Raw genomic sequence first — 27,215 nt, 5'->3', positions numbered from 1 at the left:
GCTACAGGCAGTTAGATTTGGGTCCTGAGCTACAGGCAGTTAGATTTGGGTCCTGAGCTACAGGCAGTTAGATTTGGGTCCTGAGCTACAGGCAGTTAGATTTGGGTCCTGAGCTACAGGCAGTTAGATTTGGGTCCTGAGCTACAGGCAGTTAGATTTGGGTCCTGAGCTACAGGCAGTTAGATTTGGGTCCTGAGCTACAGGCAGTTAGATTTGGGTCCTGAGCTACAGGCAGTTAGATTTGGGTCCTGAGCTACAGGCAGTTAGATTTGGGTCCTGAGCTACAGGCAGTTAGATTTGGGTCCTGAGCTACAGGCAGTTAGATTTGGGTCCTGAGCTACAGGCAGTTAGATTTGGGTCCTGAGCTACAGGCAGTTAGATTTGGGTCCTGAGCTACAGGCAGTTAGATTTGGGTCCTGAGCTACAGGCAGTTAGATTTGGGTCCTGAGCTACAGACAGTTAGATTTGGGTCCTGAGCTACAGGCAGTTAGATTTGGGTCCTGAGCTACAGGCAGTTAGATTTGGGTCCTGAGCTACAGGCAGTTAGATTTGGGTCCTGAGCTACAGGCAGTTAGATTTGGGTCCTGAGCTACAGGCAGTTAGATTTGGGTCCTGAGCTACAGGCAGTTAGATTTGGGTCCTGAGTTACAGGCAGTTAGATTTGGGTCCTGAGCTACAGGCAGTTAGATTTGGAGTCAGTTAGGATTTGAGCTACAGGCAGTTAGATTTGGGTCCTGAGCTACAGGCAGTTAGATTTGGGTCCTGAGCTACAGGCAGTTAGATTTGGGTCCTGAGCTACAGGCAGTTAGATTTGGGTCCTGAGCTACAGGCAGTTAGATTTGGGGGTCAGTTAGATTTGGGTCCTACAGGCAGTTAGATTTGGGTCCTGAGCTACAGGCAGTTAGATTTGGGTCCTGAGCTACAGGCAGTTAGATTTGGGTCCTGAGCTACAGGCAGTTAGATTTGGGTCCTGAGCTACAGGCAGTTAGATTTGGGTCCTGAGCTACAGGCAGTTAGATTTGGGTCCTGAGCTACAGGCAGTTAGATTTGGGTCCTGAGCTACAGGCAGTTAGATTTGGGTCCTGAGCTACAGGCAGTTAGATTTGGGTCCTGAGCTACAGGCAGTTAGATTTGGGTCCTGACAGGCAGTTACAGGCAGTTAGATTTGGGTCCTGAGTTACAGACAGTTAGATTTGGGTCCTAGGCAGAAGATTTGGGTCCTGAAAACTAATTTGGAAGTTAGATTTGGGTCCTGAGCTACAGGCAGAGATTTGGGTCCTGAGTGAAGTTACAGGCAGTTAATGGGTCCTGAGCTGGGGGTACAGACAGTTAGATTGGGTCCTGAGCTACAGGCAGTTAGATTTGGGTCCTCTGCAGATTTGGGTCCTGGCAGATTTGGGTCCTGACCAGTTAGACCCCAGGAAGCATTAGATTTGGGTCCTGAGCTACAGGCAGTTAGATTTGGGTCCTGAGCTGGGGTAAGTTAGATTTGGGTCCTTACAGGCAGTTAGATTTGGGTCCTGAGCTACAGGCAGTTAGATTTGGGTCCTATACAGGCAGTTAGATTTGGGTCCTGAGCTACAGGCAGATTTGGGTCCTGGAACAGTTAGATTTGGGTCCTGAGCTACAGGCAGTTAGACCCCAGGTTGGGTCCTGAGCTACAGGCAGTTAGATTTGGGTCCTCAGCTACAGCAGTTAGATTTGGGTCCTGAGAACAGGCAGGTTCTAGCTCAGATATCCTCAGCTCAGATTTGGGTCCTGAGCTACAGGCAGTTGACTGGAACCCCAGGATTTGGGTCTACCTCAGAGTTATCTGAGCTACAGCAGTTAGATTTGGGTCCTGGAACAGTTAGACTGGAACCCCAGGATTTTGGAAAACCTCAGATATCCTCAGCTCAGAGGGAGCATTGACTGGAACCCCAGGTTCTACCTCAGATATCCTCAGCTCAGAGGGAGGGAGCATTGACTGGAACCCCAGGTTCTACCTCAGATATCCTCAGCTCAGAGGGAGCATTGACTGGAACCCCAGGTTCCTCAGCTCAGATATCCTCAGCTCAGAGGGAGCATTGACTGGAACCCCAGGTTCTACCTCAGATATCCTCAGCTCAGAGGGAGCATTGACTGGAACCCCAGGTTCTACCTCAGATATCCTCAGCTCACCTTGGATATCCTCAGCTCAGAGGGACGTTGACTGGAACCCCAGTTCTACCTCAGATATCCTCAGCTCAGATATTGACTGGAACCCCAGGTTCCTCAGCAGCTCAGAGGGGAACCCCAGGTTCTACCTCAGATATCCTCAGCTCAGAGGGAATTTGACTGGAACCCCACCCTCAGATATCCTCAGCTCAGAGGGAACAGTTGACTGGAACCCCAGGTTCCTCAGATATCCTCAGCTCAGAGGGAATGATTGACTCTCAGATATCCTCAGCTCAGAGGGAGCATTGACTGGAACCCCAGGTTCTACTTCAGATATCCTCAGCTCAGAGGGAACAGTTGACTGGAACCCCAGGTTCTACCTCAGATATTCAGCTCAGAGGGAGCATTGACTGGAACCCCAGGTTCTACCTCAGATATCCTCAGCTCAGAGGGAGCAGTTGACTGGAACCCCAGGTTCTCTCAGATATCCTCAGCTCAGAGGGAACATTGACTGGAACCCCAGGTTCTACCTCAGATATCCTCAGCTCAGAGGGAACATTGACTGGAACCCCAGGTTCTACCTCAGATATCCTCAGCTCAGACATTGACTGGAACCCCAGGTTCTCTCAGATATCCTCAGCTCAGAGGGTGTTGACTGGAACCCCAGGTTCTACCTCAGATATCCTCAGCTCAGAGGGAACATTACTGGAACCCCAGGTTTACCTCAGATGTCCTCAGCTCAGAGGGAACATTGACTGGAACCCCAGGTTCTACCTCAGATATCCTCAGCTCAGAGGGAACGTGACTGGAACCCCAGGTTCTAAGACTCAGCTCAGAACATTGACTGAACCCCAGGTTCTACCTCAGATATCCTCAGCTCAGAGGGAGCATTGACTGGAACCCCAGGTTCTACCTCAGATATCCTCAGCTACGTTGACTGGAACCCCAGATCAGATCCTCAGCTCAGAGGGAGCATTGACTGGAACCCCAGGTTCTACCTCAGATATCCTCAGCTCAGAGGGAACGTTGACTGGAACCCCAGGTTCTACCTCAGATGTCCTCAGCTCAGAGGGAGCATTGACTGGAACCCCAGGTTCTACCTCAGATATCCTCAGCTCAGAGGGAACGTTGACTGGAACCCCAGGTTCTACCTCAGATGTCCTCAGCTCAGAGCATTGACTGGAACCCCAGGTTCTACCTCAGATATCCTCAGCTCAGAGGGACATTGACTGGAACCCCAGGTTCTACCTCAGATGTCCTCAGCTCAGAGGGAGCATTGACTGGAACCCCAGGTTCTACCTCAGATATCCTCAGCTCAGAGGGAGCATTGACTGGAACCCCAGGTTCTACCTCAGATGTCCTGCTCAGAGGGAACTGGAACCCCAGGTTCAGATATCCTCCGCTCAGAGGGAGCATTGACTGGAACCCCAGGTCCTCAGCAGTCAGAGGGAGCATTGACTGGAACCCCAGGTTCTACCTCAGATGTCCTCAGCTCAGAGGGAGCATTGACTGGAACCCCAGGTTCTACCTCAGATATCCTCAGCTCAGAGGTTCTACCTCATCCTCAGCTCAGACTGGAACCCCAGGTTGTTCAGATATCCTCAGCTCAGAGGGAGCATTGACTGGAACCCCAGGTTCTACCTCAGATATTAGATGAACATGCATGTTGCAGTCTTTCTTTTCCCTTTAGATGAGTAGTTCTTCGTAATTATGTTGCTCTATGACATGATAACAGGAATTAAAACAAACCCAATCAACACTGCAACACAGACATACTGCACAGGTTTCAAGATAAACAGTGCAGTGTTGAGAGAGCTGTCTGAGACATTATCAAAGACGTACTGTACAGGTTTCAAGATAAACAGTGCAGTGTTGAGAGAGCTGTCTGAGACATTATCAAAGACGTACTGTACAGGTATTTAACATAAACAGTGCAGTGTTGAGAGAGCTGTCTGAGACATTATCAAAGACGTACTGTACAGGTATTTAACATAAACAATGATGAGAGAACTGCTACTCGCAGACAACACTGTTCGCTCAGTGCCCTACCCTGTCTTTGCCCCTGCCCTGTTCCCTGTTCCCTGCCCTGTTCCCTGCCCCCTGTTCCCTGTTCCCTGCCCTGTTCCCTGCCCCCATGTTTCCCTGTTCCCCCTGCCCTGTTCCCTGTTCCCCTGTTCCCCTCTGTTCCCTGCCCTGTCCCTCCCTGTTCCCTGCCCTGTTCCCTGTTCCCTGAACCCCCTGTTCCCCTGCCCTGTTCCCTGCTCTGTTCCCTGCTCTGTTCCCTGCTCTGTTCCTGCTCTGTTCCCTGCCCTGTTCCCTGTTCCCTGCCCTGTTCCCTGCCCCCTGCCCTGTTCCCTGCCCTGTTCCCTGCTCTGTTCCCTACCCTGTTCCCTGCCCTGTTCCCTGCTCTGTTCCCTGCCCTGTTCCCTGCCCTGTTCCCTACCCTGTTCCCTGCCCTGTTCCCTGCTCTGTTCCCCCTGTTCCCTGCCCTGTTCCCTGCTCTGTTCCCTGCTCTGTTCCCTACCCTGTTCCCTGCCCTGTTCCCTGCTCTGTTCCCTCTGTTCCCTGCCCTGTTCCCTACCCTGTTCCCTGCCCTGTTCCCTGCTCTGTTCCCCTGTTCCCTGTTCCCCTGTTCCCTGCTCTGTTCCCTGCCCTGTTCCCTGCCCTGTTCCCTGCTCTGTTCCCTGCTCTGTTCCCTGCTCTGTTCCCTGCCCTGTTCCCTGCTCTGTTCCCTGCTCTGTTCCCTGCCCTGTTCCCTACCCTGTTCCCTACCCTGTTCCCCTCTGTTCCCTGCCCTGTTCCCTGCTCTGTTCCCTGCTCTGTTCCCCCTGTTCCCTGCTCTGTTCCCTACCCTGTTCCCTGCTGTTCCCTGTTCCCTGTTCCCTACCCTCTGTTCCCTACCCTGTTCCCTGTTCCCCCTGTTCCCTGCTCTCTTCCCTACCCTGTTCCCTGCTCTGTTCCCTTCTGTTCCCTGCCCTGTTCCCTACCCTGTTCCCTGCCTCTGTTCCCTGCTCTGTTCCCTGCTCTGTTCCCTCTGTTCCCTGCCCTGTTCCCTACCCTGTTCCCTGCTCTGTTCCCTGCTCTCTTCCCTACCCTGTTACCCTGTTCCCTGCCCTGTTCCCTGTTCCCTCTGTTCCCTGCCCTGTTCCCTACCCTGTTCCCCCTGTTCCCTGTTCCCCTACCCTGTTCCCTGCTCTGTTCCCTGCTCTCTTCCCTACCCTGTTCCCTACCCTGTTCCCTGCCCTGTTCCCTGCCCTGTTCCCTGTTCCCTGCTGTTCTGTTTCCCTGTTCCCTGTTCCCTACCCTGTTGCCCCCTGCTCTGTTCCCTGCCCTGTTCCCTGCCCTGTTCCCTGTTCCCTCTGTTCCCTGCTCTCTTCCCTACCCTGTTCCCTGCCCTGTTCCCTGCCCTGTTCCCTGTTCCCTACCCTGTTCCCTGCTCTGTTCCCCTCTTCCCTGTTCCCTGCCCTGTTCCCTGCTGTTCTGTTCCCTGCCCTGTTCCCTGTTCCCTACCCTGTTGCCCCCTGCCCTGTTCCCTGCTCTGTTCCCTACCTGTTCTGTTCCCTGTTCCCTGCTCTGTTCCCTGCCCTGTTCCCTGTTCCCTGCCCTGTGCTCTGTTCCCCTGTTCCCTGCCCTGTTCCCTGCTCTGTTCCCTGCCCTGTTCCCTGCTCTTCCCTGTTCCCCCTGTTTCTGCTCTGTTCCCTGCCCTGTTCCCTGCTCTGTTCCCTGCCCTGTTTCCCTGTTCCCTGCCCTGTTGCCCCCTGCTCTGTTCCCTGTTTCCCTGCCCTGTTCCCTGCCCTGTTCCCTGCCCTGTTCCCTGCTCTGTTCCCTGCCCTGTCCCTGCCCTGTTCCCTGCCCTGCTGCCTGTTCCCTGCTCTGTTCCCCCTGTTCCCTGCTCTGTTCCCTGCCTGTTCCCCTGTTCCCTTCCCCTGCCCTGTTCCCTGCCCTGTTCCTGTTCCCTGCCCTGTTCCCTGCCCTGTTCCCTGCCCTGTTTCCCTGCCCTGTTCCCTGCTCTGTTCCCTGCTCTGTTCCCTGCCCCCTGTTTCCCTGTTCCCCTCTGTTCCCTGCTCTGTTCCCTGCTGTTCTGTTCCCTGCTGCTCTGTTCCCTGCCCTGTTCCCTGCTCTGTTCCCTGCCCTGTTTCCCTGTTCCCTGTTCCCTGCTCTGTTTCCCTGCTCTGTTCCCTGTTCCCCCTGTTCCCTACCCTGTTCCCTGCCCTGTTCCCTGCTCTGTTCCCTGTTCCCCCTGTTCCCTGTTCCCTGTTCCCTTCTGTTCCCTGCTCTGTTCCCTGTTCCCTGCTCTGTTCCCTCTCTTCTGTTCCCTGCTCTCTGTTCCCTACCCTGTTCCCTGTTCCCCCTGTTCCCTGCTCTGTTGCCCCCTGTTTCCCTGTTCCCCCTGTTCCCTACCCTGTTTCCCCCTGTTCCCTGCCCTGTTCCTGCTCTGTTCCCTACCCTGTTCCCCCTACTGCCTGTTCCCTGCCTGTTTCCCTGTTCCCTGCTCTGTTCCCTGCCCTGTTCCCTACCCTGTTCCCTGCTCTGTTCCCTGCCCCTCTGTTCCCTCCCCCTGTTCCCTGCCCTGTTCCCTGCTCTGTTCCCTGCCCTGTTCCCTCCCTGTTCCCTGTTCCCTGCTCTGTTCCCCCTGTTCCCTGCTCTCTGTTCCCTGCCCTGTTCCCTGTTCCCTGTCTGTTCCCTGCTCTGTTCCCTGCTCTGTTCCCTGCTCTGTTCCCTGTTCCCCCTGTTCCCTGCTCTGTTCCCTGCTCCCTGTTCCCTGCTCTGTTCCCTGCTCTGTTCCCTACTGCCTGTTCCCTGCTCTGTTCCCTGTTCCCTCCCTTCTGTTCCCTGCTCTGTTCCCTGCCCTGTTCCCTGCCCTGTTCCCTGCCCTGTTCCCTCTTCCCTACCCTCTGTTCCCTGCCCTGTTCCCTGCTCTGTTCCCTGCCCTTCTGCTCTGTTCCCTACCCTGTTCCCTGCCCTGTTCCCTGTTCCCTGCCTGTTCCCTGCTCCCTGTTACCCCCTGCTCTGTTCCCCTACCCTGTTCCCCCTGTTCCCTAGCCTGTTCCCTGCTCTGTTCCCTCCCTGTTCCCTGCTCAGTTCCCTGCCCTGTTCCCCCTGTTCCCTACCCTGTTCCCTCCCTGCTCTGTTCCCTGCCTGTTCCCTACCCTGTTCCCTCTGTTCCCTGTTCCCTACCCTGTTCCCTGTTCCCTGTTCCCTGTTCCCCCTGTTCCCTGCTCTGTTCCCTGTTCTGTTCCCTGCTCTGTTCCCTGCTCTGTTCCCTGTTCCCTGCCCTGTTCCCTGCTCTGTTCCCTACCCTGTTCCCTGCCCTGTTCCCTGCCCTGTTCCCTGCCCTGTTCCCTGCCCTGTTCCCTGCCTGTTCCCTGCTCTGTTCCCTACCCTGTTCCCTGCCTGTTCCCCCTGTTCCCTGCCCTGTTCCCTGCCTCTGTTCCCTGCTGCTCCTGTTCCCTGTTCCTGCCCTGTTCCCCCTGTTCCCTGTTCCCTCCTGTTCCCTGCCCTGTTCCTACCCTGTTCCCTGCTCTGTTCCCTGTTTCCCTGTTCCCTGCTCTGTTCCCTACCCTGTTCCCTGTTCCCTGCTCTGTTCCCTGTTCCCCTGTTCCCTGCTCTGTTCCCTGCTCTGTTCCCTGCTGTTCCCTGCCCTGTTCTCTGCCCTGTTCCCTGCTCTGTTCCCTACCCTGTTCCCTGTTCCCTGCCCTGTTCCCTGCCCTGTTCCCTGCCCTGTTCCCTGCCCTGCCCTGTTCCCTGCTCTGTTCCCTGCCCTGTTCCCTGCCTGTTCCCTGCCCTGTTCCCTGCCCTGTTCCCTGCCCTGTTCCCTGCTCTGTTCCTGCCCTGTTCCCTGCTCTGTTCCCTTCTGTTCCCTGCCCTGTTCCCTGCTCTGTTCCCTGCTCTGTTCCCTGTTCCCTGCTCTGTTCCCTGCCCTGTTCCCTGTTCCCTGCCCTGTTCCCTGCCCTGTTCCCTGTTCCCTGCCCTGTTCCCTGCTCTGTTCCCTGCCCTGTTCCCTGCCCTGTTCCCTGCCCTGTTCCCTGCCTGTTCCCTGCCCTGTTCCCTGCTCTGTTCCCCCTGTTCCCTGCCCTGTTCCCTGCTCTGTTCCCTGTTCCCTGCTCTGTTCCCTGTTCCCTGCTGTTCCCTGCCCTGTTCCCTGCCCTGTTCCCTGCCCTGTTCCCTGCCCTGTTCCCCCTGTTCCCTGCTCTGTTCCCTGCTCTGTTCCCTGCCCTGTTCCCTGCTCTGTTCCCCCTGTTCCCTGCTCTGTTCCCTGCTCTGTTCCCTGCCTGCTCTGTTCCCTGCTCTGTTCCCTGCTCTGTTCCTGCCTCTGTTTCCCTGCTCTGTTCCCTGCTCTGTTCCCTGCTCTGTTCCCTGCCCTGTTCCCTGTTCCCTGCTCTGTTCCCTGCTCTGTTCCCTGCTCTGTTCCCTGCTCTGTTCCCTGCTCTGTTCCCTGCCCTGTTCCCTGCCCCCTGTTCCCTGCTCTGTTCCCTGCCCTGTTCCTGCCCTGTTCCCTGCTCCCTGCTCTGTTCCTGCCCTGTTCCCTGCCTGTTCCCTGCTCTGTTCCCTACCCTGTGTCCTACCCTGTTCCCTGCCTGTTGCCCTGTTCCCTGCTCTGTTCCCCCTGTTCCCTGCCCTGTTCCCTGTTTCCCTGTTCCCTGCCCTGTTCCCTGTTCCCTGCCTGTTCCCCCTGTTCCCTGCTCTGTTCCCTGCCCTGTTCCCTACCCTGTTCCCTGCCCTGTTCCCTGCTCTGTTCTGTGTCCTCCCTGTTCCCCCTGTTCCCTTCCCTGCCCTGTTCCCTACCCTGTTCCCTGTTCCCTCTGTTCCCTACCCTGTTCCCTCCCTGTTCCCTGCCCTGTCCCTACCCTGTTCCCTGCTCTGTTCCCTGCTGTTCCCTGTTCCCTGCTCTGTTCCCTGCCCTGTTCCCTGTTCCCTCCCTGTTCCCTGTTCCCTGCCTGTTCCCTGCCTCTGTTCCCTGCCCTGTTCCCTGCTCTGTTCCCTGCTCTGTTCCCCCTGTTCCCTGCCCTGTTCCCTGCCTGTTCCCTGTTCCCTGCTCTGTTCCCTGTTCCCTGCTCTGTTCCCTGCTGTTCCCTGCCCTTCCCTGCTCTGTTCCCCCTGTTCCCTGCCCTGTTCCCCCTGTTCCCCCTGTTCCCTGCCCTGTTCCCTGCCCTGTTCCCTGCTCTGTTCCCTGCCCTGTTCCCTGTTCCCTGCTCTGTTCCCTGCTCTGTTCCCTGCTCTGTTCCCTGCTCTGTTCCCTGCTCTGTTCCCTGTTCCCTGCTCTGTTCCCTGCTCTGTTCCCTGCTCTGTTCCCTGCCCTGTTCCCTGCTCTGTTCCCTGCCCTGTTCCCTGCCCTGTTCCCTGTTCTGTTCCCCTGTTCCTGTTCCCTGCTCTGTTCCCCCTGTTCCCTGCTCTGTTCCCTCTACCCTGTTCCCTGCTCTGTTCCCTGCTCTGTTCCCTGCTCTGTGCCCTGTTCCCTGCTCTGTTCCCTGCTCTGTTCCCTGCCCTGTTCCCTGCCCTGTTCCCTGCTCTGTTCCCCCTGTTCCCTCTGTTCCCTGCTCTGTTCCCTGCTCTGTTCCCTGCTCTGTTCCCTACCCTGTTCCCTGCTCTGTTCCCTGCCCTGTTCCCTGTTCCCTGCTCTGTTCCCTGCCTGTTCCCTGTTCCCTGCTCTGTTCCCTGCCCTGTTCCCTGCCCTGTTCCCTGCCCTGTTCCCTACCCTGTTCCCTTCTGTTCCCTGTTCCCTACCCTGTTCCCTGCTCTGTTCCCTGCTCTGTTCCCTGTTCCCTCTGTTCCCTGCCTGTTCCCTGCCCTGTTCCCTGCTCTGTTCCTGCTCCGTTCCCTGCCCTGTTCCCTGTTCCCTACCCTGTTCCCTGCTCTGTTCCCTGCTCTCTTCCCTACCCTGTTCCCTGCCCTGTTCCTGTTCCCTGTTCAGTTCCCTGCCCTGTTCCCTGCTCCTGTTCCCTGCCCTGTTCCCTGCTCTGTTCCCTGCTCTGTTCCCTGCCCTGTTCCCTGCCTGTTCCCTGCCCTGTTCCCTGTTCCCTGCTCTGTTCCCTGTTCCCTCTGTTCCCTGCTCTGTTCCCTGTTCCTGTTCAGTTCCCTGTTCCCCTGTTCAATTCCCCCTGTTCCCTGCCCTGTTCCCTGCCCTGTTCCCTGCTCTGTTCCCTGCCCTGTTCCCTGCTCTGTTCCCTGCTCTGTTCCCTACCCTGTTCCCTGCTCTGTTCCTGCCCTGTTCCCTGCTCTGTTCCCTGCTCTGTTCCCTGCCCTGTTCCCTGCCCTGTTCCCTGCCTGTTCCCTGCCCTGTTCCTGCTCTGTTCCCTGCTCTGTTCCCTACCCTGTGCTCTGTTCCCTGCTCTGTTCCCTACCCTGTGTCCTGCCCTTCCCTGCTCTGTTCCTGCCCTGTTCCTGCCCTGTTCCCTGCTCTGTTCCCTGCCCTGTTCCCTGTTCCCTGTTCCCTGTTCCCTGTTGTTCCCTGTTCCCTGCTCTGTTCCCTACCCTGTTCCCTGCCTGTTCCCTGTTCCTACCCTGTTCCCTGCTCTGTTCCCTGCCCTGTTCCCTGTTCCCTGCTCTGTTCCCTGCTCTGTTCCCTGCTCTGTTCCCTGCCCTGTTCCCTGCTCTGTTACCCTGTTCCCTGCCCTGTTCCCTGTTCCTACCCTGTTCCCTGCTCTGTTCCCTGCCCTGTTCCCTGCTCCCTGCTCTGTTCCCCTCTGTTCCCTGCCCTGTTCCCTGCCCTGTTCCCTGCCCTGTTCCCTGCCCTGTTCCCTGCTCTGTTCCCTGCTCTGTTCCCTACCCTGTTCCCTGCTCTGTTCCCTGTACCCTGTTCCCCTCTGTTCCCTGCTCTGTTCCCTACCCTGTTCCCTGCCCTGTTCCCTGCTCTGTTCCCTGCCCTGTTTCCCTGTTCCCTGCTCTGTTCCCTGCCCTGTTCCTACCCTGTTCCCTGCTCTGTTCCCTGCTCTGTTTGCCCTGTTCCCCCTGTTCCCTGCTCTCTTCCCTTCCCTACCCTGTTCCCTGCCCTGTTCCCTGTTCCCTGTTCCCTGCTCTGTTCCCTGCCCTGTTCCCTGTTCCCTGCTCTGTTCCTTGCCCTGTTCCCTGTTCCCTGCTCTCTTCCCTACCCTGTTCCCTGTTACCCTGTTCCCTGCCCTGTTCCCTGTTCCCTGCTCTCTTACCCTGTTCCCTGTTCCTCTGTTCCCTGTTCCCTCTCTGTTCCCTACCCTGTTCCCTGCTCTGTTCCCTGTTCCCCTGTTCCCTCCCTGTTCCCTGTTCCCAGTTCCCTGCCCTGTTCCCTGCTCTGTTCCCTGCTCTGTTCCCTGCTCTGTTCCCTGCCCTGTGCTGTTCCCTGCTCTGTTTGCCCTGTTCCCTGCTCTGTTCCCTGCCTGTTGTTCCCTGTTCCCCTGTTCAATGCTGTCCCTGCTCTGTTCCCTGCTCTGTTCCCTGCTCTGTTCCCCCTGTTCCCTGCCTGTTCCCCTCTGTTCCCCTGTTCCTGCTCTGTTCCTGCCCTGTTCCCTGCCTGTTCCCTGCCCTGTTCCCTGCCCTGTTCCCTGCCCTGTTCCCTGCCCTGTTCCCTGCCCTGTTCTCTGCTCTGTTCCCTGCTCTGTTCCCTACCCTGTTCCCTGCTCTGTTCCCTGCTCTCTTCCCTACCCTGTGTCCTACCCTGTTCCCTGCTCTGTTCCTGTTTGTTCCCCCTGTTGCCCCCTGTTCCCTGCTCTGTTCCCTGTTCCCCCTGCTCTCTTTACCCTGTTCCCTGCTCTGTTCCTTGCCCTGTTCCCTGCCTGTTCCCTGCTCTGTTCCTTGCCCTGTTCCCTGTTCCCTGTTCCCTGCTCTGTTCCCTGCTGCCCTGTTCCTTGTTCCCCCTGTTCCCTGTTCCCTGCCCTGTCCCTCCCTGTTCCCTGCTCTGTTTCAGTTCCCTACCCTGTTCTGTTCCCTGCCCTGTTCCCTGTTCCCTGCCCTGTTCCTTGCCCTGTTCCCTGTTTCCCCCTGTTCCCTACCCTGTTCCCTTTCCCTGCCCTGTTCCATTCCCTACCCTGTTCTGTTCCCTGCTCTCTTCCCTAACCTTGTTCCCTGCTCTGTTCCTTGCCCTGTTCCCTGTTCCCTGCTCTGTTCCCTGCCCTGTTCCCTGTTCCCTGCTCTGTTCCTTGCCCTGTTCCCTGTTCCCTGCTCTGTTCCTTGCCCTGTTCCCTGTTCCCTGCCCTGTTCCCTGTTCCCTGCTCTGTTCCTTGCCCTGTTCCCTGTTCCCTGCTCTGTTCCCTGCCCTGTTCCCTGTTCCCTGCTCTGTTCCTTGCCCTGTTCCCTTTTCCCTGTTCCATTCTCTGTTCCATGTTCTGTTCCCTGCTCTCTTCCCTGTTCTGTTCACTCTGTTCCCTGCTCTGCTCTGTTGCCCTGTTCAATGTTCTGTTCACTGCCCTGTTCCCTGCTCTGTTCCATGTTCTGTTCCCTGCTCTGTTCCCTGTTATGTTCCCTGCCCTGTTCCCTGCTCAGTTGCCTGCTTTGTCCCTGCCCTGCTTTGTTCCCTGCCCTGTTCCCTGCCCTGTTCCCTGTTCCCTAGGGTATAGGGTATAAGACAGTAAGTAGCTAAGTATAAAAATATATATTACATCCTAATTGAGAATCATCTTTTACAGGTGAGCTCTAATTGACATGTTGGACTTTGCAGCACTTTGTGGCGCTTTTCAGTAAAAACAATCATGCGCTCTAGGTCAATGTTCTTCAACTTTGCCCTCCTCACTGTGTCACAGTTAACTATCGAAATAGAGTTGAGATCTAGTCAAAGAAGGGAAAAAAAAACATATGGAAAGTATGTTGTAGGTTAATTGAGAATTTTTACATTTGCCAGAGAAAACAGCAACCTTTGCACAGCACCACCTCTCTCTAGAACTCCATTGTGCTGGCTCTCTCTAGAACTCTATTGTGCTGGCTCTCTCTAGAACTCTATTGTGCTGGCTCTCTCTAGAACTCTATAGTGCTGGCTCTCTAGAACTCCATTGTGCTGGCTCTCTCTAGAACTCTATTGTGCTGGCTCTCTCTAGAACTCTATTGTGCTGGCTCTCTCTAGAACTCTATTGTGCTGGCTCTCTCTAGAACTCCATTGTGCTGGCTCTCTCTAGAACTCTATTGTGCTGGCTCTCTCTAGAACTCTATTGTGCTGGCTCTCTCTAGAACTCTATAGTGCTGGCTCTCTCTAGAACTCCATTGTGCTGGCTCTCTCTAGAACTCCATTGTGCTGGCTCTCTCTAGAACTCTATTGTGCTATTGGCTCTCTCTAGAACTCTATTGTGCTGGCTCTCTCTAGAACTCTATTGTGCTGGCTCTCTCTAGAACTCTATTGTGCTGGCTAGAACTCTATTGTGCTGGCTCTCTCTAGATTCTTGAAGGGTTTGGGCTGATTCACTAACCCCTTTATGTTATATGGTGCCTGCTCGCCTGGTGATGCTTGAATACCGTTTTGTTCCAAGATAAATAAACAATGCATTTAATGCCATTTCTGATCAAGAGGAATTAGGTTCAAACTCTGTGTAGTTCTACTAATATTAACAATAGCAATAATAATAACAATAATGTTATAGCCCCATCCAGTGGTAGGATATTGCTATTGCAATGACAATTATTATCACGACTCCAATTTCCAATGATCTGCTTGTCAACCCTTGATCGATTTACACAGTAGCAAGTCTTTGATCAAGAATAGGCTGCTGTACTGTTCTGGTCCTTCCAAAAGCTTGGCTTACCATTGTTAGTGGTTTAATATGAAATATCAACAAACACCAATAACTTTCATGTAAATGTATATGAATATGTATTTGTCTTGACTGTTGATCCCTTCCTCATCCTCTCCTTAATGAACTTGAACTTTTGTAATTCCCTATTTCTTTTAAAATAAGTTGGAGAAATAAAAAAATAAAAAAATATTCCACACATTGTTATTTGATTTTCAAACTTAAGTTTACAATTTCAAAACATGACAAATCGAACATCCTCCAAGTTTGATTGTAAGGGAGGGTGTTATTTTTCTTTGGTCGTTGGTAAACATTGGAAGACCCCACTGCTGAAGGAGACATAAGAAAGCCTGATTGAAAAAAAAAATGATGGGAAATGTTGTGAGGACCAATGAAACAAAAGTAGAGCTTTTTGGCAGTACAGATCAACACTGATTCCAGATGACCAAAAATAAGCATTTAGGCTATTGAAAAGAACACCTTCCCTACAGTCAAACATGGGGGGGGGGGGGGGTTGCTAACGCTGTTGAGTTGTTTTGCTGCTTCTGGTACTGGAGGCCTTGAACGTGCCCAAAGAATCACACATGTCAGCCAATTATCAGGGCTTGATGGAGGTCCAATGTTCCACCCCAGTGTCCAAAAAAACCAAGTCTCCATTGAAGGTCGGACGGTTCTTCCCAGGAGGACAACGACCTCAAACACACATCACAAAAAGCACCCTGGAATGGTTTTCAAATGAGGACACTTGGACTGTTCTGTTCTGACCAGAACCTATGGTGAGATCTGAAAACGGCAGTTGGTTTGAAGAATTTGAAGAGGTTACCGCTAAAGAGTGGGCCAAATTGACTGTAGAAAGGTGTAGGAAGCTCATTGACGGCTACCAGAAGTGTTTGTCGGCAGTTACCTTGGCAACCAAGTACTAGCTCTGGGGTGGCAATATTTTAGTCCATTCGACTTACTTTTCTAAATAAAAATAGTAAACTTAAGTTTACAAAAATACAATTGGTTCCGCAATGTTGAAACTTTAATAACAAAACAAAGTCTGGAATGTTTTTTATTTCAAACTGATTTGAGAAGAAATAGAGAAATTATTTAAGAAAAGTGAAATGTTGACAATATACAACTGTAATTAAAATATTAAAACAATGTCTGGATCATCTGTTGCAGGCTGAATATCAATGTTTCAAGTGCTTATCAATTGGTGAACCTCGATTTCAGTTCGGCCACAAAAAAAAATGTTTTAATAGTGGTTGAATTACACTGTCCGTTTGAATGGTGAGAAACAGACAAATAAAATCAGATGTTACTGGTCATATACACATGGTTATCAGATGTTACTGGTCACATACACATGGTTAGCAGATGTTATTGGTCACATACACATGGTTATCAGATGGTATTGGTCACATACACATGGTTATCAGATGTTATTGCAAGTGTAGTGAAATGTTTGTTTCCAGATCCAACAGTGCAGCAGTATCTAACAGGTAATATCTAACAACTCCACAACAAAACCTAAAACACACAATCTAGTAAAGGAATGAGATGAGAATATATGTGACTAGTTTAGGGTAGGATACAAAAAGTTTGTTAGGGTAGGATACAGACAGTGGGTTAGGGTAGGATACAGACAGTGGGTTAGGGTAGGATACAGACAGTGGGTTAGGGTAGGATACAGACAGTGGGTTAGGGTAGGAAACAGACAGTGGGTTTGGGTAGGATACAGACAGTGGGTTAGGGTAGGATACAGACAGTGGGTTTGGGTAGGATACAGACAGTGGGTTAGGGTAGGATACAGACAGTGGGTTAGGGTAGGATACAGACAGTGGGTTAGGGTAGGATACAGACAGTGGGTTAAGGTAGGATACAGACAGTGGGTTAGGGTAGGTAACAGACAGTTGGTTGGGTCATATGATTGAGTGTAGTCTGGCCCAGGAGTGGGAAGGTGAACGGAAAGCCTCTGGAGCAACGAACCGCCCTTGCTGTCTCTGCCTGGCCGGTTCCCCTCTTTCCACTGGGATTCTCTGCCTCTAACCCTATTACAGGGGCTGAGTCACTGGCTTGCTGGGGCTCTCTCATGCCGTCCCTGGAAGGGGTGCGTCACCTGAGTGGGTTGATTCACTGATGTGGTCATCCTGTCTGGGTTGGCGCCCCCCCCCCCTTGGGTTGTGCCATTGCGGAGATCTTTGTGGGCTATACTCAGCCTTGTCTCAGGATGGTAAGTTGGTGGTTGAAGATATCCCTCTAGTGGTGTGGGGGCTGTGCTTTGGCAAAGTGGGTGGGGTTATATCCTTCCTGTTTGGCCCTGTCCGGGGGTGTCCTCGGATGGGGCCACAGTGTCTCCTGACCCCTCCTGTCTCAGCCTCCAGTATTTATGCTGCAGTAGTTTATGTGTCGGGGGGCTGGGTCAGTTTGTTATATCTGGAGTACTTCTCCTGTCCAATTCGGGGTCCTGTGTGAATCTAAGTGTACGTTCTCTAATTCTCTCCTTCTCTCTCCCTTTCTCTCTCTCGGAGGACCTGAGCCCCAGGACCATGCCCCAGGATTACCTGACATAATGACTCCTTGCTGTCCCCAGTCCACCTGGCCATGCTGCTGCTCCAGTTTCAACTGTTCTGCCTTATTATTATTCAACCATGCTGGTCATTTATGAACATTTGAACATCTTGGCCATGTTCTGTTATAATCTCCACCCGGCACAGCCAGAAGAGGACTGGCCATACCCCAGGTTTCTTCCAGGTTTTGGCCTTTCTAGCCTGGTTCTGCATTGCTTGCTGTTTGGGGTTTTAGGTTTCTTCCTATATAAATAAATTTGATTTGATTTGATTTGGTTAGGGTAGGGTTTTGGCCAGTTGGTTTTCTAGGGAGTTTTTCCAGTGGGTTAGCCACCGTGCTTCTACATCTGCATTGCTTGCTGTTTGGGGTTTTAGGCTGTGTTTCTGTACAGCACTTTGAGATATCAGCTGATGTACGAAGGGCTATATAAATAACAGTTGGTTTGATTTGATTTGATTTGGTTAGGGTAGGTATACAGTGGGTTAGGGTAGGATACAGACAGTTGGTTGGTTACAGTGGGTTAGGTAGGATACAGACAGTTGGTTAGGGTAGGAAACAGAGTGGGTTAGGGTAGGATACAGACAGTTGGTTAGTGGGTAGGAAACAGACATACAGTGGGTTAGGTAGGATACAGACAGTTGGTTAGGGTAGGAAACAGACATACAGTGGGTTAGGGTAGGATACAGACAGTTGGTTAGGGTAGGAAACAGACATACAGTGGGTTAGGGTAGGAGTTGGTTAGGGTAGAAACAGACAGTGGGTTGGTAGGATACAGACAGTTGGTTAGGAACAGACATACAGTGGGTTAGGGTAGGATACAGACAGTTGGTTAGGGTAGGAAACAGACATACAGTGGGTTAGGGTAGGATACAGACAGTTGGTTAGGGTAGGAAACAGACATAGTGGGTTAGGGTAGGATACAGACAGTTGGTTAGGGTAGAAACAGACATACAGTGGGTTAGGGTAGGATACAGACAGTTGGTTAGGGAAACAGACATACAGTGGGTTAGGGTAGATACAGACAGTTGGTTAGGGTAGGAAACAGACATACAGTGGGTTAGGGTAGGATACAGACAGTTGGTTAGGGTAGGAAACAGACATACAGTGGGTTAGGTAGGATACAGACAGTTGGTTAGGGTAGAAACAGACATACAGTGGGTTAGGGTAGGAGACAGTTGGTTAGGGTAGGAAACAGACATACAGTGGGTTAGGGTAGGATACAGACAGTTGGTTAGGGTAGGAAACAGACATACAGTGGGTTAGGGTAGGATACAGACAGTTGGTTAGGGTAGGAAACAGACATACAGTGGGTTAGGGTAGGATACAGACAGTTGGTTAGGGTAGGAAACAGACATACAGTGGGTTAGGGTAGGATACAGACAGTTGGTTAGGGTAGGAAACAGACATACAGTGGGTTAGGGTAGGATACAGACAGTTGGTTAGACAGGGTAGGAAACAGACATACAGTGGGTTAGGGTAGGATACAGACAGTTGGTTAGTTGGTTAGGTAGGAAACAGACATACAGTGGGTTAGGGTAGGATACAGACAGTTGGTTAGGGTAGGAAACAGACATACAGTGGGTTAGGGTAGGAAACAGACAGTTGGTTAGGGTAGGAAACAGACATACAGTGGGTTAGGGTAGGATACATACAGTTGGTTATAGGAAACAGACATACAGTGGGTTAGGGTAGGATACAGACAGTTGGTTAGGGTAGGATACATACAGTTGGTTAGGGTAGGACAGACAGGGTAGGAAACAGACAGTTGGTTAGGGTAGGAAACAGACATACAGTGGGTTAGGGTAGGATACATACAGTTGGTTAGGGTAGGATACAGACAGTTGGTTAGGGTAGGATACAGACAGTTGGTTAGGGTAGGATACAGACAGTTGGTTAGGGTAGGATACAGAGAGAGTTAGAGGATGGGTAGGAGTCACATCATCCCCACTGCAGTCAGGTTTCTGTTGCTATGGCAAAGCAGCACACGACATTCTGGGTCCTGCGGCACCCACTGATACTCTCCGAAGACCCAAACACAAACTGTACTTAGAAAAGACACCACCTCCCAGGTAAACGTAATGTGTGCACGTGGTGGGGAAAAAATGTTTTGTATGGCAATCATTGTTATTAAAAATGTTGATTTAGAAATGTTGTTAGAAAATAGAGATGCTTAATTAACAGTTAAGATGTTTCCCTTCTATCCAGTGGCTGGTCTGATCTTCATGGTCATTCTTTTCAGGGAGTATGTGAAGCCTTTCCATGTTCTCCAGTTGATGCCAACACCGTAGGCAGACTCCCCCCACGCGTATATCCCATTGGGATTAGTCCAATGGCAGTTGTTGTACCAAAATCCACCGTAGTATGTCTGGCCACAGTTGCCCTCATTAAGGTCCTGATCCTTATCTAACGTTGTAAATGTCTGACCATGGTGATGAGTCATGGAATCTCCTGAGGATAAGAACAGAGATTTCTGACCACTGTGATGAGTCATGGAATCTCCTGAGGATAAGAACAGAGATTTCTGACCACTGTGATGAGTCATGGAATCTCCTGAGGATAAGAACAGAGATTTCTGTGATGAGTCATAGAATCTCCTGAGGATAAGAACATAGATTTCTGACCACTGTGATGTCATAGAATCTCCTCAGGATAAGAACATAGATTTCTGACCACTGTGATAAGAACATAGATTTCTGACCACTGGTGATGAATCATAGAATCTCCTCAGGATAAGAACATAGATTTCTGACCACTGTGATGTCATAGAATCTCCTGAGGATAAGAACATAGATTTCTGAGGATAAGAACCACCTGTGATGTCATAGAATCTCCTCAGGATAAGAACATAGATTTCTGACCACTGTGATGTCATGTCATAGAATCTCCTCAGGATAAGAACATAGATTTCTGACCACTGTGATGTCATAGAATCTCCTGAGGATAAGAACATAGATTTCTGACCACTGTGATGTCATAGAATCTCCTGAGGATAAGAACAGAGATTTCTGACCACTGTGATGAGTCATGGAATCTCCTGAGGATAAGAACAGAGATTTCTGACCACTGTGATGAGTCATGGAATCTCCTGAGGATAAGAACAGAGATTTCTGACCACTGTGATGTCATAGAATCTCCTCATGATAAGAACATAGATTTCTGACCATGGTGATGAGTCATGGAATCTCCTGAGGATAAGAACAGAGATTTCTGACCACTGTGATGATAGTGAGGATAAGAATCTGACCCTGAGGATAAGAACATAGATTTCTGACCACTGTGATGTCATAGAATCTCCTCAGGATAAGAACATAGATTTCTGACCACTGTGATGAGTCATAGAATCTTCTGAGGATAAGAACATAGATTTCTGACCACTGTGATGTCATAGAATCTCCTCAGGATAAGAACATAGATTTCTGACCACTGTGATGTCATAGAATCTCCTGAGGATAAGAACATAGATTTCTGACCACTGTGATGTCATAGAATCTCCTGAGGATAAGAACATAGGATAAGAACAGGATAAGAGATTTCTGACCACTGTGATGTCATAGAATCATAGAATCTCCTGAGGATAAGAACAGAGATTTCTGACCACTGTGATGTCATAGAATCTTCTGAGGATAAGAACATAGATTTCTGACCACTGTGATGTCATAGAATCTTCTGAGGATAAGAACATAGATTTCTGACCACTGTGATGTCATAGAATCTTCTGAGGATAAGAACATAGATTTCTGACCACTGTGATGTCATAGAATCTTCTGAGGATAAGAACATAGATTTCTGACCACTGTGATGTCATAGAATCTCCTCAGGATAAGAACAAAGTATACAGCCCACCAACACAAGGGAAGCAACACTTGATAACCTAATGATAATGCTTCCACTGGCAAATCTTCAGTTGTGAACCCGTAATGACAGATTTTCTTGGACTGTTTTTCTTCAGAATTTGTTTGTGGTACTATTGTCTGGTGCTATATTCTTGGAACTTTTTCTTAGAATTGTTTTTATGGACAATAAAAGTTGTCACCCACCTGCTCCTCCATCTTTGAATGAACCCAGCTTTAGCGGGTACTCTTCAGCTTCTGGTCCAACAGAGAAGGTGGAGTACTGAGCATAGACCTTATTCCCCTCAAAGTCCTCCATGTCCACCCTCAGCTCATAGGTCTTCTTCATAGTCAGGAGATACATCGTCTCCAGTCCTGGAGAATAGTACCAGCATAGAAGCACACCGTGTTGTTGGAATACAACGACAAATGAACGTACATGCATTAGGACAAACAGGATTAGCTCATTTGCTGAACAGGGTTCTAAGAGGAGAATGTTCTGGAGGCAAGACATTTAATCAGTTCTTACCCAGCCAGTACTCTCCAGCTGCGCTCCCAAACCCACTCTTGTACTCATTCCACTTCCTGTGGAAGTTCACTGATCCATCCTGTCTGTTCTGAATCACCTGATTAAGAGAGAGATATTGTTTAATTTACTGACTGGAAATCAGAAGAAGAAGAAGAGAATATGTGCACTACACTGTGGTCTGGTCTATGTCCTGGTTCAACTACACTGTGTCTATGTCCTGGTTCAACTACACTGTGTCTATGTCCTGGTTCAACTACACTGTGTCTATGTCCTGGTTCAACTACACTGTGGTCTGGTCTATGTCCTGGTTCAACTACACTGTGTCTATGTCCTGGTTCAACTACACTGTGTCTATGTCCTGGTTCAACTACACTGTGTCTATGTCCTGGTTCAACTACACTGTGTCTATGTCCTGGTTCAACTACACTGTGTCTATGTCCTGGTTCAACTACACTGTGTCAACTACACTGTGTATGTCTCTGGTTCAACTACACTGTGTCTATGTCCTGGTTCAACTACACTGTGTCTATGTCCTGGTTCAACTACACTGTGTCTATGTCCTGGTTCAACTACACTGTGTCTATGTCCTGTACACTGTGTCTATGTCAACTACACTGTGGTCTGGTCTATGTCCTGGTTCAACTACACTGTGTCTATGTCCTGGTTCAACTACACTGTGTCTATGTCCTGGTTCAACTACACTGTGGTCTGGTCTATGTCCTGGTTCAACTACACTGTGTCTATGTCCTGGTTCAACTACACTGTGTCTATGTCCTGGTTCAACTACACTGTGTCTATGTCCTGGTTCAACTACACTGTGTCTATGTCCTGGTTCAACTACACTGTGTCTATGTCCTGGTTCAACTACACTGTGTCTATGTCCTGGTACTGCTTCAACTACACTGTGTCTATGTCCTGGTTCAACTACACTGTGTCTATGTCCTGGTTCAACTACACTGTGTCTATGTCCTGGTTCAACTACACTGTGTCTATGTCCTGGTTCAACTACACTGTGTCTATGTCCTGGTTCAACTACACTGTGTCTATGTCCTGGTTCAACTACACTGTGTCTATGTCCTGGTTCAACTACACTGTGTCTATGTCCTGGTTCAACTACACTGTGTCTATGTCCTGGTTCAACTACACTGTGTCTATGTCCTGGTTCAACTACACTGTGTCTATGTCCTGGTTCAACTACACTGTGTCTATGTCCTGGTTCAACTACACTGTGTCTATGTCCTGGTTCAACTACACTGTGTCTATGTCCTGGTTCAACTACACTGTGTCTATGTCCTGGTTCAACTACACTGTGTCTATGTCCTGGTTCAACTACACTGTGTCTATGTCCTGGTTCAACTACACTGTGTCTATGTCCTGGTTCAACTACACTGTGTCTATGTCCTGGTTCAACTACACTGTGTCTATGTCCTGTGTCTATTCAACTACACTGTGTCTATGTCCTGGTTCAACTACACTGTGTCTATGTCCTGGTTCAACTACTACTGTGTCTATGTCCTGGTTCAACTACACTGTGTCTATGTCCTGGTTCAACTACACTGTGTCTATGTCCTGGTTCAACTACACTGTGTCTATGTCCTGGTTCAACTACACTGTGTCTATGTCCTGGTTCAACTACACTGTGTCTATGTCCTGGTTCAACTACACTGTGTCTATGTCCTGGTTCAACTACACTGTGTCTACTGGTTCAACTACACACTGTGTCTATGTCCTGGTTCAACTACACTGTGTCTATGTCCTGGTTCAACTACACTGTGTCTATGTCCTGGTTCAACTACACTGTGTCTATGTCCTGGTTCAACTACACTGTGTCTATGTCCTGGTTCAACTACACTGTGTCTATGTCCTGGTTCAACTACACTGTGTCTATGTCCTGGTTCAACTACACTGTGTCTATGTCCTGGTTCAACTACACTGTGTCTATGTCCTGGTTCAACTACACTGTGTCTATGTCCTGGTGCTGGTTTTGTCAGGAAAAACTAAACTGTAAAACAATCCTGTAATTTTACGCTACACTACCAGCTACTGGTTGCAGTGAAAATACAACGATGAAAATACCCTCAAATTAAAGCTGACAGTCCTGCACTTTAACCTCATAGTCATTGCATCATTTCCAATCCAAAGTGCTGGAGTACAAAGCCAAAACAACAAACAATGTGTCCCAATACTTTTGGAGCTCACTGTATATGACTATGGCCAGTGACAGTGTGTTGTGAAAGACTCACATTATGGTCTTGTGTCGTTTGAGAACCTAGCTGTCCCAGAGGGTCTCAGTTCTCTCCTCAGGGACACCCTAGCTGTCCCAGAGGGTCTCAGTTCACTCGTCAGGGACCCCCTAGCTGTCCCAGTGGGACTCAGTTCTCTCCTCAGGGACCCCCTAGCTGTCCCAGTGGGACTCAGTTCTCCTCAGGGACCCCCTAGCTGTCCCAGTGGGACTCAGTTCTCCTCAGGGACCCCCAGCTGTTCCAGCCAAGTTATTACCTCATAACCCTCCAGAGCTCCCACACTTAATACAAATAGTAAATAATACCCCTGATCTACCCCTAAAAATGTTCAAATAAATACATAAACAACAGCAAAAATACAAATACTGAGTAAAGAGTCTGAATACTTATGTAAATGTGATATTTCTGTTATTATTTCTTAACTGACTTGCCTAGTTAAATAAAGGTAAAAAAAAACAATAAAAGAAATAAAAGAAAAATTAGCAATGTAAAAAAAAAAAATGCAAAAAACAATAATAATAAAATAAATGTTTTTTTTTCTTTGTCATTATGGGGTATGGTGTGTAGATTGATAAGGAATAAAACAAATATTTAATTCATTTTAGAATAAGGCTGTAACCGTATAAAACAATGTCAATGTGTCTGACTAAGTATTGTGTTGTTCCCTGGCGCTTTGAAATGTAGATGGGTGGTGATGTACTGGCGGGGGACTCCTTGAGCACTGCTATTTACCTCAGTGCAGAAATGTATTATTGCCATTAAATCTGTGGACCAACCTTTGTCAAGCCCACAGATCTACCCTGCATAGCAAGACATTCAAGTCACTGGCAACCATGAGGTTATGAGTCCAAACCCAGGTGAGGTTGAGTCCCAAGTGTGCCTACAGTAAATAATTGCATTACATTTTACTGTAATAAATATCCTGTAAAATTTCAAGAATTTACAGACTACTGAGTTGCTGTACAATTACAGTAAAATGATATTAAATATTACATTTATACTGAGCAAAAATATACACGCAACACGCAACAATTTCAAACATGTTACCTAGTTACAGCTCATATAATGAAATCAGTCAATTGAAATAAATCCATTAGGTCCTAATCTATGGATTTAACATGACTGGGAATACAGATATGCATCTGTTGGTCACAGACACCTTAAAAAAAATGGGCCTCACAATGGGACTCAGGATCTCATCACTGTATCTCTGTGCATTCAAATTGCCATTGATGAAATGCAATTGTGTTCATTGTCCATAGAGTATGCCTGCCCATACCATAACCCCACCACCACCATGGGTCACTCTGTTCACAACGTTGGCATCAGCAAACTGCTCGCCCACGGCGCCATACACGTGTTTGTGAGGCCGTACTGCCAAATTCTCTAAAACTACATTGGAGGCGGCTTATGGTAGAGAAATTAACATTCAATTCTCTGGCAACAACTCTGGAGGACATTCCTGCATGTCAATTGCGCGCTCCATCAAAAGTTGAGATATCTGTGGCATTGTGTTGTGTGACAAAACTGCATATTTTTGAGTGGCCTTTTATTGTCCCTAGCACAAGGTGCACCTGTGTAAAGATCATGCTGTTTAATCAGCTTCTTGATATGCCACACCTGTCAGATGGATGGATTATCTTGGCAAAGGAGAAATGCTCACTAACAGGGATGTAAAACAATTTGTGCACAAAACTTGAGCGAAATAAGCTTTTTGTGCATTTGGAAAATTTCGGGGATCTTTTATTTCAGCTCATTAAACATGGGACCAACACTTTACATGTTGTGTTTATATATTTTGTTCAGTGTACAAGAGTGTACTGTAATCTGAATACAGCAGCATACTGTCATTTTACAGCTATAACACCTTACATTTAGCTGTAAAAATACAGTTAGTTGTTGTATATTTACTGAACAAAAATACAGTTTAAATGCAAAAACATATTACTGTATTTTTACTGCAACTCAATAGCCAGTAACTTACTGTAAAATGACTGGTACTTTTTTAACAGTTTGTGTCATAAATGTAAATGTAATCGTAAGTAAGTTAATTTACAGTAGAATTACTGTACAAACGTACAGCTATTACAGTGTTATTGAAAAAACACAAGTAAATACATACGTGTATTTAAAAATTGGTAGAAATATTGGATACTGACCGTCCACTTTCCTGAATATGCACTCTCCATCGACATCTCACAGAACACCTGGACAGGTGAGGTGGATCCTGCAGGATAAATAGTGTAAACCCCATTCTGTCCAGAACCTGATTGGTACACCTCGTTACAGTCCACTGGATGCAGAGAGGACTGTACCGCCACGGGGACCAGCAGAACTAGCATCAAGCTGAACTGCACAACAGGGTAGATAGATATAACAGTTTTAATGTAAATACTGTCTAGTGATGGTTCATTAAAGATACATATTTCATATTCACATTAGTGTCTACGAATGTTTTCTGGTTTATTCACACCTACCATCATTGTTGAGATAGATGTCCGTTTGCCTTTTGTATAGTTTACTAAAAAATGTTGACAAAAAAAAGAGTAAATTGAATGGATGTGAAGCATATTTACAACAGTATTCTTCAGGTGAAAGCTACTATTGGTTAAATTAAGTTAAGGCAGAGGTTGTGCCATCGGATCGAAACACCCGTTTCCGACCCCCTAGAATGACTTTTCCCCTGAGCAAAACAATCGTATCATGTTCATTAGGTGCAAATAAGTCTACTGGACCTATATCAAATGTGCTGGTATATAACATATTTTATAAAAAATTATTCAGGATTGGTTGGTCCCCTGCGGGACGGTTGAGCTAATGTAGGCTAATGCGATTAGCATGAGGTTGAGCTAACGTAGGCTAATGCGATTAGCATGAGGTTGAGCTAACGTAGGCTAATGCGATTAGCATGAGGTTGAGCTAACGTAGGCTAATGCGATTAGCATGTGGTTGAGCTAACGTAGGCTAATGCGATTAGCATGTGGTTGAGCTAACGTGGGCTAATGCATTTAGCATGAGGTTGTAAGTAACAAGAAGAATTCCCAGGACATAGACAAATCTGATATTGGCAGAAATCTTACATTCTTGTTAATCTAACTGCACTGTCTAATTTACAGTAGCTATTACAGTTAAATAATACCATGATATTGTTTGAGGAGAGTGCACAGTTTCTAACATGAAAAGTTATTAATAAACAAATTAGGCATATTTGGGCAGTCTTGATACAACATTTCGAACAGAAATGTAATGGTTCATTGGATCAGTGTAGACCTTTGCACATACACTGCTGTCATCTAGTGGCCAAAATCTAAATTGTCGCCTGGGCTGGAATAGGATATGCATTGATACCATTTGAAAGGAAACACTGAAGTTTGTGGAAATGTGAAGGGAGTGTAGGATAATACAACACAATAGATCTGGTAAAAAATAATACAAAGAGAAAAACAAGTTATTGTGTATTTATTTTGTACCATCATCTTTGAAATGCAAGAGAAAGGCCATAATGTATTATTCCAGCCCAGATGCAATTTAGATTTTGGCCACTAGATGACAGCAGTGTATGTGCAAAGTTTAGACTGATCCAATGAACCATTGTAATTCTGTTCAAAATGTTGTATCATGACTGCCCAAATGTGCCTAATTTGTTTATGACAGTGGACAGTGCAGTTAAATTAACAAGAATTTAAGCTTTCTGCCAATATCAGACATGTCTATGTCCTGGGAAATGTTCTTGTTACTTTCAACCTCATGCTAAACGCATTAGCCTACAGTTAGCTCACCGATCCCAAAGCAGAAAGAAAGAAGAAAATAAGTGAGTGTATGAGCTTACCTGTATGAGTGACTGAGCAGATGTCTGCCCCACAAAGATGCACACCTCTTTTATAAAGACAACCAGAGCTCATTGCAACACTCAGTACATTACCCAGTCCACACCTCTTTTATAAAGACAACCAGAGCTCATTGCAACACTCAGTACATTACCCAGTCCACACCTCTTTTATAAAGACAACCAGAGCTCATTGCAACACTCAGTACATTACCCAGTCCACACCTCTTTTATAAAGACAACCAGAGCTCATTGCAACACTCAGTACATTACCCAGTCCACACCTCTTTTATAAAGACAACCAGAGCTCATTGCAACACTCAGTACATTACCTGGTCCACACCTCTTTTATAAAGATAACTAATCATTCCTGGAATCACTCTTGTCTGTAAACATCCCACTGGGCAC

The 27,215-nt window shown here is 48.8% G+C and overlaps 1 protein-coding gene across 1 annotated transcript; it reads right to left on the bottom strand.

Annotated features, from left to right (window-relative positions):
• Positions 1–18,390: 18,390 nt before the first annotated feature.
• LOC135505271 (microfibril-associated glycoprotein 4-like) lies at positions 18,391–26,963 on the bottom strand. The gene is made up of 6 exons (XM_064924482.1): positions 26,811–26,963; positions 25,459–25,502; positions 25,141–25,332; positions 20,739–20,835; positions 20,417–20,584; positions 18,391–18,827 (listed from the first exon to the last, which is right to left on the bottom strand). The coding sequence occupies exons 1-6, from the start codon at positions 26,881–26,883 to the stop codon at positions 18,577–18,579; spliced, it is 825 nt and encodes a 274-aa protein (XP_064780554.1). The 5' UTR covers positions 26,884–26,963; the 3' UTR covers positions 18,391–18,576.
• Between the last annotated feature and the right edge of the window lie 252 nt (positions 26,964–27,215).

This window comes from Oncorhynchus masou, chromosome 18 (assembly GCF_036934945.1).
Source record: "Oncorhynchus masou masou isolate Uvic2021 chromosome 18, UVic_Omas_1.1, whole genome shotgun sequence".
NCBI lineage: Eukaryota > Metazoa > Chordata > Actinopteri > Salmoniformes > Salmonidae > Oncorhynchus > Oncorhynchus masou.
The sequence above is the reverse complement of the archived record's forward strand: the minus strand, read 5'-3'. Positions and strand labels throughout refer to the sequence as shown.